This window comes from Oncorhynchus masou, unplaced genomic scaffold, assembly GCF_036934945.1.
Source record: "Oncorhynchus masou masou isolate Uvic2021 unplaced genomic scaffold, UVic_Omas_1.1 unplaced_scaffold_1015, whole genome shotgun sequence".
Taxonomy (NCBI): domain Eukaryota; kingdom Metazoa; phylum Chordata; class Actinopteri; order Salmoniformes; family Salmonidae; genus Oncorhynchus; species Oncorhynchus masou.
Genome location: NW_027016868.1, coordinates 49,983 through 62,447, shown reverse-complemented (window position 1 = coordinate 62,447; position 12,465 = coordinate 49,983). Strand labels below are relative to the sequence as shown.

At 42.6% G+C, this 12,465-nt stretch overlaps 1 protein-coding gene across 1 annotated transcript; it reads left to right on the top strand.

Moving 5' to 3' along the window:
- Positions 1-529: 529 nt before the first annotated feature.
- LOC135539286 (uncharacterized) lies at positions 530-12,293 on the top strand. Its single transcript, XM_064965113.1, has 17 exons — positions 530-746; positions 854-1,011; positions 1,169-1,233; positions 1,347-1,440; positions 1,730-2,002; positions 2,309-2,602; positions 3,086-3,337; positions 3,849-4,169; positions 6,051-6,136; positions 6,314-6,533; positions 6,854-7,015; positions 7,294-7,484; positions 7,664-7,815; positions 8,022-8,279; positions 8,670-8,823; positions 9,884-10,016; positions 12,169-12,293. The coding sequence occupies exons 2-17, from the start codon at positions 978-980 to the stop codon at positions 12,291-12,293; spliced, it is 2,814 nt and encodes a 937-aa protein (XP_064821185.1). The 5' UTR covers positions 530-746; positions 854-977.
- The last annotated feature ends 172 nt before the right edge of the window (positions 12,294-12,465 follow it).

The window sequence follows — 12,465 nt, the reverse complement described above, 5'->3', positions numbered from 1 at the left end:
CTAACGAGATAATAGGTTCCCATGATGTGAAGCTCAGCTCATTCTTGGGTGGTCACAATATTGCTCTGTGTGACGTTTCCCCTAGATACAGATCTAGGATCAGATTCCCCTCCCCCCAATCCATATCTGTAACATTAATTAAACATCATAATATATGATATTGTGCAAATAATTTGTGATCAAACATGCACCAAAACAGTGGGCCCAATCAGATTGACCTGCACCTGTTAGTCATTATTAGTCGATGACCTCAGGTCAGTCGTTTGTTTTCGTCAACTCAGTCACGCTTACCCATACCTGAGTGCAAAATAACAGCCGCAAGAAACATGTAGGCTAAACATATACTTCATTTCGTTCTTGTATTATTAATTTAATGGTGAATTAAGGTGGCCATGATTATTGATAAAGAACACCGACTTTCCTTTTGCAGGACCTGTTTCGCGTTTCCATTTATATTGTTCATTCTTGTACCTCACACGATATCTCTCGGTAAGTAACCTGTGCGTGCTAAGTGCGTTATTGTTGTGTATGTAATTGATACTGCGTGGCTATGCTGTTTCCGCATCAATTATGAGTTCCACACAAACATATATTTAGGTTAATTTCCTCCCGGGACGCGGGGTTTGGTTGATTTTTCATGAGTTAATTGTGACATGTAACGTTAGCTTCTTACAATCTGCAGGAAGCTGCAGTAGTTTTACTTTCTCCATATGTTGGAAAATCAGCAACAATTCCTTGTTTGGCAGGTAAATAAGTCCAGTATTTCATAAACACATAATCATGCCAAACTTCTGAACCATGCACTTGGCACTAACTTACACCTATGTGTCTTGTTCACTTTGATTCTCTACAGTTGGCCAGAAGGACATTTATGGTTGAACACCACCAAACTGAAATCCATTTGGAGAGAGGACACATTTTCATCTTTGACAGTTGCCACTACTGTGGAACACAAATTGACACTTCATTATGGTGTCATGGTTCGGAAGTGGATATTCTCCATCTTCCCAGGTAAGTATAGGTCTTCCACTCATTGACTTTAAGTACAAACACTGTCCTGTATCCATTGATCTAAACAAATTACGCAATATTTTAGTTCTGTGATTCTGAGATTACCATTGGTGTTCATTAGATCATGCTGCAGTATAATTTTTTTCTTCACTTGAAGGTTCACATTCCATTGAGTTCAGAAGTATACATAAACCTGACCAACAGCCCATCAATAGCACTCTGGTGGGTAGACCTGTAATATAAGTGATGACATTCTCCTCTTATCTGGTGTCACCATAATGTCCCTTTTTGAATGAAAGATTAATGTTTGTCCATTCTCATGTTATCGCTCTTAGGAAGCCCTGGAGTTGTTCTCCAACAATGAGGTGTTTGCGTGTGAAAACAGCACTCTGTACCTCTATCAGGACCCAAACTTCATCCTCATGCTCGGTAACGTTATGTCTGTCTTTGTTCGAGAGAGAGAGGGGGGGACCGAGAGCCACAAAGGAAGAGGAATAAATAAATGGAGGGAGGGAGATGGAAGGAGAGGAAGGAAGGTAGATGGAAACAGATGGATCGTCAGAAAGGCAGACAGACATGAGAGACTCAAAAGGGAGTGAGAGCAAAAGTGAAATCAAGATGGAGACAGAATTCAGGTGGTGATCTGGGAATATTCCCACTATACCACTGGTGTGCAGGTCATAAATGTAGTCATCACTCCCATCATCTCCTCTCCTAGGTCACACCGTGCGCTACCCCTTGAAGCTGGAGTCCAGGAGTACCTCCATGTTACTGGTGTCCTGGAAAGAGAAGATGCAGCCCCCGGCTGCCCCTGTCCCCGTCCACTCTGTGTCCCTATACCACTCTGAGATGAAGGCCTACGCTGCCCTTAGTGTGGACAGTACCCACTCCAACCACTACCGCTTCACAGCCCTGGAATCCTGCAGTTCCTATGCTGCCTGTGTGGAGGTGGCAGGCAGCCACTCGCTTACCTGTCTCTCCACTATCACAGGTACAGTTGGGGTGTATTCATTAGTGCATAATGTAGCAAAACCAATAAACTAGTTCCTAGTGAATACACTCTTGGTAGCTCTAGTCATTGTCACCCTGTGTAATCGCACCAATCTTTCTTAGAAGGTTCAAACTGTTATTTACAGGCCTCTTTGATGATATAAAAGAATAAAGTATAGATTTGAGGAATATAAATTATGTCCCGTCCCATGAGCTCGGTACTGATATGAACAGCACTGTGTTGTATTGATATTTATGAAGTAATTACTTTGTTACATATTGCTGTATAATTGCTATTCATATCCAGACCCAGAAGTCCCCAGACATTTCCAGGTGACGACGTGGAACAGCAGCAGTGTCACAGTGTCCTGGGACTGTCCCGACAACCGCAAGTTCTCCTTCTTCCTTGTCACGGTCCTCTACCTCAATGGCACCAACCATGTCCTGGAGGAGAGGTCTTTCAGGCACACACTGGACACCTTTGTGTTCTCTCAATCTGACCTGCCGCCCTGTAGCAGGGTGAAGTTTGGCCTGCAGACGGTGTGCCAGGCAGGCACGGAGGCTCGCCACAGCAGAATGGTCCTCATCAAAGGGAATACTGGTAAGATCCACCTAGTTGATGCTATGCTAGGCTGAGTGTCAATAGCTTAAGTTTCAAGTTTCTTTTATATGCCTGAGGTAGGACGGGTGTTCTGAGGAGGACGGGTGTTCTGAGGAGGTAGGACGGGTGTTCTGAGGAGGTAGGACGGGTGTTCTGAGGAGGTAGGACGGGTGTTCTGAGGAGGTAGGACGGGTGTTCTGAGGAGGTAGGACGGGTGTTCTGAGGAGGTAGGACGGGTGTTCTGAGGAGGTAGGACGGGTGTTCTGAGGAGGTAGGACGGGTGTTCTCACCTATTTTAACAGAGTTCTCTGATCACTGCAAATGAGGGGAAGGAGAAAAGAGAATCTCTTCTATTGACATGCAGCCAAAGTAAACCCATAATATCTGTTCATCCAAGGCACTGTTTTTACAGTCTTGAATTGCCTTTCTCCAACTTTGCTTATGGTGAACACTTTTGGAAATGACTATCGGCCCTCTCTTTAGTCCACTCAGAAATCGAGAACCTGTGGCAGACCTCCTCGGGGCCGGACAACTACACCCTGAGCTGGGTGGTGAGGAACACTTCTTCTATCTCCATGTTCAGGATCTACCACCAGGGGGTGCTCCACTACACCACCCTGCTCACCAGCCACACGGTGGCCAGCCTTCTGCCCTGCAGCCAGTACTTGGCTAGAGTAGAGGCGCTGTGTGGACACAGCGTGGTCATGAGCTCCAAGACCGTACTCGCTCGCACAGGTAAACTGGAGCCAAACTGGGCTCATGTTGAGCGGTTGCGTGATTGATGTTTGAGCAGCTCATGTCTATTTTTGACTAGGTTAGAGATTAATTTACGGGGGATTGAATGGATAAAATGAATAACGATAACCTAATCATTTAATCAGCTTGATTGGTGATTAAATAAGTGCGATCACATGCTTTTATGTACATGCTTTTGTTCCAATCCAACACCTGATTCAACTATTCAAGTGATTGATGATTAGTTCAGTAGACAGTATGTATGGCAGCAGTACTGGGCTGGAACACAAACCTGCCCACCCTGTAGGACCAGTATTGAAGACCACTACAGTATTGCAGACCTGTAGCTGCTATGTTGGGCGGGTCTTTGCTTTCTCCTCTCTGCTCAGGGGTGATGTTTCCCCTAGGTACAGATCTAGGATCCCTTTTTCCCCAATTTTGTGGTATCCAATTGTTTTTTAGTAGCTACTATCTTGGGTCAATTGCACCCTACTCCGTTCTTCTCTCCTAGGACCCAGAGGTGTTTCAGAACTGCGCTACCGTCCTGAGGACTCTACAGCGCTGTGGATTGGTGGGACCAGACAGGGCGTGGCCTTTCAGTACCAGCTGTCTTATGACAATGGCTCGACCATCCAGCAAGGCCGGCTGATGGAGCCTTTGCTCCCCCTCCTGGGGCTCATTGAGGGTGCGCGCTATGCCCTGGACGTGTGGGAAGAGTGTGACGGCGAGTGGAGCGCCGACCCCGCCCTGGTGTGTTTCGATGGAGTCAACGTTTCCGTCAACGCCCTCGTGTTGCCGGCGGCGTCCACCCTGAGGCCGAATGAAGACCAAGGTTGGTGTCATCTGGGCTGTGTTCAGTAGGGCACAATGTTGTGGAATTATCATATATACAGTACCAGTCAAAGGTTTGGACACACCTACTCATTCAAGGGTTTTTCTTTATTATTCTACAATGTAGAAAATAGTAAAAATAAAGACATCAAAACTATGAAATAACACACATGGAATCATGTAGTAATCAAAAAGTGTTAAACAAAATATATTTTAGATTCTTCAATGTAGCCACCCTTTGCCTTAATGACAGCTTTGCGCACTCATCGCATTCTCTCAACCAACTTCATGAGGTAGTCACATTGGAATGCTTTTCCAACAGTCTTCATACATATGGTGAGAACTTGTTGGCTGCTTTTCCTTCACTCTGTGGTCCAACTCATCCCAAACCACCTAATTTGGGTTATGGTCAGTGATTGTGGACCCAGGTCATCTGATGCAGCACTCCACCACTCTCCTTCTTGGTCAAATAGCCCTTATGTAGGTGTTTTGGGTCATTGCCCTGTTGAAAAACAAATGATAGTCCCACTAAGCGCAAACCAGATGGGAAGGTGTATCACTGCAGAATGCTGCCATGCTGGTGAAGTGTGCCTTGAATTCTAAATAAATGAGTGTCACCAGCAAAGCACCATCACACCACCTACATGCTTCACCTAGTCTGCCTCTCACAAAGACATGGCGGTTGGAACCGAAAATCTTGAATTTGGACTCATCAGAACCAAGGACAGATTTGTACCAGTTTAATGTCCATTGCTCGTGTTTCTTGGCCCAAGCAAGTCTCTTCTTCTTAATGGTGTCCTTTAGTAGTGGTTTCTTTGTAGCAATTCAACCATGAAGACCTGATTCACGCAATCTCCTCTGAACAGTTGATGTCTGTTACTTGAACTCTGAAGCATTTATTGGGGATGCAATTTCTGAGGCTGGTAACTATAATGAACTTATCCTCTGCAGCAGAGAACTCCAGGTATTCCTCTCCTGTGGCGGTCCTCGTGAGAGCTAGTTTCATCATAGCACTTGAAGAAACTTTCAAAGTTCTTGACATTTTCTGTAATGATTGACCTTCATGTCTTAAAGTAATGATGTACTGTCATTTGAGCTGTTCTTGACATAATGGTCAAGAATGGTCTTTTACCAAATAGGGCTGTCTATACCAACCCTACATTGTCACAACACAAATGATTGGCTCAAACACATTAAGAAATTCCACTTAAGGCACACCTGTTAATGTATATGCATTCCAGGTGACAACCTCATGAAGCTGGTTGAGAGAATGTCAAGAGTGTGTAAAGCTGTCATCAAGGCAAAGGGTGGCTTCTTTGAAGAATCTAAAATATATTTTGACATGTTTAACACTTGTTTGGTTACTACATGATTCCAGATGTGTTATTTCATAGTTTTGACGTCGTCACTATTATTCTAAAATGTAGAAAATAGTAAAAATAAAGAATAACCCTTGAATGAGTAGGTGTGTCCAAACCTTTGACTGGTACTGTATAGGCATGTGCAAACGTGCCTCTGATGCGTAGAGCAAGGAAGCACGTCATCTCTATTCACCTCATTTCCATGACGTTTGTCTACTGAACGTACGCCAGATGTTTATATTGTTGGTTGTGTTTAGTAGAGGAAGAAATGGATGTTTATTGTTGGGTGGGTTTAGGAGAGGTAGAAATGGATGTTGCAGGAACAGATTGGCTATTCTACATGCACTTGATATGATCAGTTAAACTGTTTTCTTTAGACGAGTGCTTTGTTAATTGTTTTCTCGTGCATTTTTATGCTATTTACTTATGAAATTAAACTGCTTTGGCTTATATACTCAGACTTTCCATGTACACTTTTTATGGCTTTGTTTCGCTGTAGGGTTGATGTTTTGTTTTCTCAGTTCTAGCCTTTATTGTGCCTTGGTTAATGGTGTTGGACCCAAAGACTGAGCCCTGGGCTGAGCTGAAGCGCATCTACGAAAAACTAGTGAGTGTCTTTGGTCACCAAATGGAATAAAACTGACTGAAACCGAGAGGGACTACTTGGACTTGACAAGAAATGTTAACTTCAACATATTACAAAAAAATTACAATTTTCTGTTGTGTGTGGTCTTATGAACACAACCCTGGCCTCCCTCTCACTGACATTTATTCATGCCCATAGCTGGAGGAGCTTTTGAAAGAGTACCCAATTAAGACCAGGGTGGAGTTGGTTGCATTCAAGGAGCTGGAAGGCGAATCCAAAACTAAGATTACCTTTCAAGGCTTTGACGCTTCCATAACCGACGTAGACTTACCGCTACCGCCTGGCGAGCAGCTGGACCATATCCAGTCCCTCCAGCCGCCCAATATCACAGTCAAGGACGGGATCATCTACTGGGATGGTAAGAGAACCACCAACAGCATCACATGGAGTATTGTCAGATTTCTTTTAACATTTCATGTCTTTTAAACTTGTGTGACGCGTTCAAACTATAATTATTGCTTACATGTCCCAAATGTGGGGTTTGTATGTTGCTTGGCACACTATCACTGAAATAATGGAACCTCTGTGCATTACACAGAATGCTGCTGCTGTTTTTTTATGGTCCATGGGAAAGTCAGCTTCCCCTCTCCCAATTCTAACCTTAACCATTAGTGGGGGAAATGAGAAACTGACCCAAAAGCAGCGCAGAGGGTTAACTTTACCCTCCCTTTTGGACAGACCCAGATGAGTGTGCGACGCCTGACCTGAACAGGTGTGATGCCAACTCTTTTTGCGTCAACACTCTGAACTCCTACACCTGTGTGTGTCACCATGGCTTCTATGACGTCGGGCCCGCCTTCGTTCCCCCTCCTACCCCTGCCTCACATCCTGTCTGTTATGGTCAGTTAGCTTCTTGTTATCGTGCAATATGTCTGTCGGTGTACCTTTTTTTTTTTGTATTCAATACTACACCACTCCTGTTTACTGATGGGTCATGTTCAATAGGGCACACAACGGAAAATGTTTTGTTTTAAACGTGTTGCAATGGAAAACAAGCATTTTTATTGGAGAAGTTCAGGCAGTCCCTCCTTGTTTCAGTCTGGTTTCTTCCGTTCTGTGCCTAATGAATACGACGCTGATTCCTTTTGGGGGTAAAGAAAATTAATTAATTCCAACAGAAAAAGGGATGTTCACCCAGTGCCTGACGAGATCGATGGCCGGAGGTATCGCCAAAGCCTTCCTGATTGGCTACTTTGGTGGCGACGTGACGGTTGTCTTGAATGAAGGCCGTTGCACCATGGAGGAGAGCGAGACGCTCTACCACTTCCACGTGTTGCGTAAACCCTCTCAGTGTGGAACGATACGGCTGGTGAGTGACCATGCATTCAGATATGCAAAGGGATTACAATGGGATCTATACAACCGGTCACACTGGATACCTGCCAAGCACTACTGTAATGTGATTATGCCATTGTGCACAGCACTGCGGATGAAATGGGATTGTATGTTTGTGCATGCGTATGCTTGTGCGACCTTGTGTGTGTCCAGGTGAACAGAACACACATCGAGTTCCGGAACACTCTGACAGTGACCTTGAGCAGAGAGAGGACCATCACACGAAGAGATCTCAAGGTTATCTGGAAGTGCATCTACCCCCGGAACTATGTCCGCAACACCCAGATAAACGTAGATCTGGAGTGGTAAGAAAAGATCGGATTAATTCTGGTGCCAGGAGATGTTTCTGATTGTGACCTACAAGGAAAAAATGGTCCTGTAGCCTGCGAAGGCTTGCAAATGGAGGGAATATTACCGGTACCCTTTGAAATGTACAAGTAATCTTTTGATTCATACAATGGATCAGAATCATAAAACTGTGTTTTGACCAATCCCCTCTCTACCCCTCCAGGATCACCTCCCACTCTGTGGTGGAGTACAACTCCTCCCATCAGCTGGGGCTGGCCATGACCATGTACAGCGACAACTCCTTCTCCTATGGCTACAGAGACTCCATCGCCCTCCACCTCAGTGATGTACTCTTCTTCGAGGTGGCCCTCCTGACAAACAACACGTTCGCCTCGGAGGTCCTGCTAGAAGTGATTTCCTGCTGGGCCACAGAGAGCCCGGACCCACAGGACGAAACCAAGGGCTTCTTTCTCCTAGATGGGTGGGTTACTGTCCTGGGTCTCATTAATTTGTTCACACAAAAAAACAAGAGTTTGTTATTGGAGAAGTTCAGGTAGCCTCTCCTGTTTTTAGTCAATTTTTTTGACTTCTAGTGAATATGACCCTGGTGTGAAATATGGTATTTTAAACTCAGGGCTGCGTTCAATCGTGCAATATAAAATGTCATGTAGAGGCATTATGTGATGGGGGGGATAGGTTATTAGAGTATAGGGTTCTTTTGTTGAGGTATAAAATATTATTTGTTTTTGGACAAGATGGTACCTCCATGTTTTCAAACATTATCTTCTGTTTCAAACCTACTGGGCATGACCCTGGATTTTCAAGACTTAAGAAAACAGTTTGGGATCATTCCCTATTCTCTTGTCCTCAGCTGCCCTGTTGACAGCACCTTTCATTGGCTCTCTGTGAACGGTGTGTCACAGAGGAGCAGATTCTCCATTCACATGTTCACTATGCCCAAGGAGTTACCCATCTACATGCACTGCCTGACCCGGATATGCAGTCACGATGAGGACTGTACTACGGTAAATTTCTAACAAGTTCAAGTCTGTTTGCCATTATAAATGTATTGAAAATCTTAGTAGATAAAGTTGTTCAATTTAAAAATTGTTAGAATGATTAGGACATATGTTTTAGACCTTACAAATACACATAGAAATGTGTTACAGAGCAGTCATTTAAATTTTTTTAAATATTTTTTTAAATTTGATTTCACCTTTATTTAACCAGGTAGGCTAGTTGAGAACAAGTTCTCATTTACAACTGCGACCTGGACAAGATAAAGCATAGCAGTGTTAACAGACAACAGAGTTACACATGGAGTAAACAATTAACAAGTCAATAACACAGTAGAAAAAAAGGGGAGTCTAAATACAATGTGTGCAAAAGGCATAAGGAGGTAGGCGAATAATTACAATATTGCAGATTAACACTGGATTGATAAATGATCATGTACAGGTAGAGATATTGGTGTGCAAAAGAGCAGAAAAGTAAATAAATAAAAACTGTGGGGATGAGGTAGGTGAAAATAGGTGGGCTATTTACCAATAGATTATGTACAGCTGCAGCGAACGGTTAGCTGCTCAGATAGCTGATGTTTGAAGTTGGTGAGGGAGATAAAGGTCTCCAACTTCAGCGATTTTTTTTTTTTTTTTTTTTTTTTTTTTTTTGCAATTCGTTCCAGTCACGCCGAAGTCGAGGATCGGTAGGATAGTCAGTTTTGAAAGTAAGTCTAAGAAGCGGTAGATCTTTCTATGAGCTATTTCTATGCTTTCTATTCATAAGTTGTTTTTGTACACCAGCTTCCAACGGCTGAAAATAAAATATTTTTGGTTGTGGAAAATATATTTCACAGCGGTTTAGACGGTATAATGATTCTTACACTATACTTGTTCAGTCACAAACTGAAATTAGGCAAACTATTAGCATTTTAGCAACCAGGAAATGGTGGAGATTTCTGCATAGTGCATCTTTTTAAAGCTGATGCTCAACAAACATCTGTATTGATCGGACAAACAGTTATGCACATTTCTTAGTAACTTGGTCATTATTTTTTAAAACCTATTTTCCTATGATTCTCTGTAGAACTGTACCACCCAGAGACTTTCAAAGAGATCAACAGCTAGATGGGATCCATACATCAATGTAGCTGTGGTCGTGTCTGCAGGACCACTGATGGTCACCCCCGAGGCGGCACCAGGGACCAAACTCTCCAACTGTGAGTTGCTGTGATGTGAAACGTTTTGAGCGTTGCCAATATCGTTTTAATCTATACAATTATTTCTGAAACTTCTGTAACATTCTTGAACAGGCCTGTGGTATCTGGGGATGCTCCAAATGATGTCTTGGATACTAATTCAGTTTGTAACAGTGATATGTGAATGCTTCCATGCAGCTGTTACACCTTAACTCGTGTAAAGCACCAGCAGCAAGTTTTCAACAAACTGTTAAATGGCGATACTTCCATAATTGGAACTTACCGGTGTCTTCTCAACTGCCGTCGTGGAGCTTGGAACTTAGAAAATGCTCCGTTTATAAAATTAAATACATTATTGCTCAATGAGGTGATCTTAACAATGTGTACGCCACCATATTGTCTGTTTCCGATCTTCCGGATCGATCGAGACACTTAGGTGTCCACGCCAAAGTGTTTCATGTCATGACCGCAACTCAGAAATCAAGCGTTTTATTTTTTTATTTCATTATTTAACCAGGTAGGCCAGTTGAGAACAAGTTTTCATTTACAACTGCGACCTGGCCAAGATGAAGCAAAGCAGTGCGACACAAACAACAATTGTTTATTCCATGTGTAAAACGTACAGTCAATAATACAACAGAAAAAGTCTATATACACTGTGTGCAAATGGCGTAAGGAGGTCAGGCAATAAATAGGCCATAGTAGCGAAGTAATTACAATTTTGCAAATTAACACTGGAGTGATAGATGTGCAGATAATGATGTGCAAGTAGAAATACTGGTGTGCAAAAAAAAGTAAATAAAAACAATATGGGGTTAAGGTAGGTAGTTGGATGGGCTATTTACAGATGGGCTGTGTACAGCTGCAGCGATCGGTAAGCTACTCAGATGACAAGTGAGATATACCTGCTGGAGCGTGTGCTACGGGTGGGTGTTATGGTGAACAGTGCGCTGAGAAGGCGGAGCTTTACCTAGCAAAGACTTATAGATGACCTGGAGCCAGTGGGTCAAGCGCCGAATATGTAGCGAGGGCCAGTGGTATATGCGGCTTTGATGGCACTGTGATAGACTGCATCCAGTTTGCTGAGTAGTGTTGGAGGCTATTTTGTAAATGACATCGCTTTGACACCCGCCTGTCCCAATCAATGAGAGATGACTAAGATGGTGTATAATTGTTGGGTCGTTCCAGGAAATGTGTCCCTTTTTGGTGTTAATTATTTTTTTCACCTGATTTTAACATTCTGTCAAACGAACACATGTTCAACATAATACTTATCCCCCCATCAAGGTTAAATAATAGGCACTGACTATAGTAATTGTAAGTGACAATTAAAGTAACAGGGTTGACGATTTCATCTTAAATCGGCCCTAAATCCTCTTGTGACGGGGGATGGCAGTTTGTTGTATGCAACAGGGAGGGACAATTGAATGCAAGCTTTACAAAAAAAATGTAACTTAACATTTCTAGCCTGTATATGGCTAACTGGGTTATTAACATGTTATGCTCAACCCGCTCAGTTTTCCACCAGAAAGAGTAGAACCAGCTTTTACATTATGATTTGACTAAGATGTGTCTTTTGAAAAAATAATTTAAAATGGATTAGGTTCATCATATTAAAACGTGAGTTCAGTTCACGTAACAGGTTTGACCTTAAAATGAGGGACAAGTTTTTTTCTTAATGTATCTCTAATCGCATGAAATAAATAACTCTTCAGAAATGACTTTGTCAAAGCAGCAAAAACATCTAAGGCTTTACAATGATGGTGAAAACTTGGAAAAATGTCGGGCAAAAGTATTATTAGAAATCAGATTTAATTACATTTTCCAAGTGGTCAATATTAATGGGAACTTTGTCTTTTAAAATCAAATATTGGTGGACAATTTCTACTTCAAATATCGGAGATGCTAAAGGTATCCTGTTCTATTACTTCATGAAGCAAAAATGTTATTTGATAACGGAGCATTTACTAAATTCCAACGTTTCACCTGCAACTAGAGATGGGAGTTGAGAAGACCCGGAAAGTTCAAGTTGAAAATGTATCAACATTTTAAAGGTTATTTAAGAAATTGCTGCCTCTGCCTTAGGCTAGCTTAAGGCGTGAAGGCTGTATGGAAGCATACACATCACCCTTACAGAGTGCAGCTATAATTCAATGTGTCTGTTTCCTTGCAGGGGATGAGGCTTTGACAATGATCTACGTTGTGGGAGGAACCATGGGTGTCTTGATGTTGATGATGCTTGGTGTGAGCGCAACAAAGGCTACAATGAATTATTATGAGAGAGCAAGGCCTCAATAAAAACATGGAACCACATCTCTTTTCCTTTTGTTCTGAGTATTATCAGGGATTCATTCAATATGTTTTGTACAGATGTCTTCACTAAGTAAATACTGCCAAAATGAACGATTAACATTAAATGCCACGAGTAGGTGTACGGTGGCTTCTAATGCTATTGGTGGTAGGCTACCTC

Coding starts and splice junctions, on each gene's coding strand:
- LOC135539286 (XM_064965113.1), top strand. CDS start 978: ATGGTTCGGAAGTGGATATTCTCCATCTTCCCAG. Junction 4,170..6,050: donor GAGGCCGAATGAAGACCAAG/GTTGGTGTCATC, acceptor TTGTTTTCTCAG/TTCTAGCCTTTATTGTGCCT. Junction 6,137..6,313: donor AGCGCATCTACGAAAAACTA/GTGAGTGTCTTT, acceptor TCATGCCCATAG/CTGGAGGAGCTTTTGAAAGA.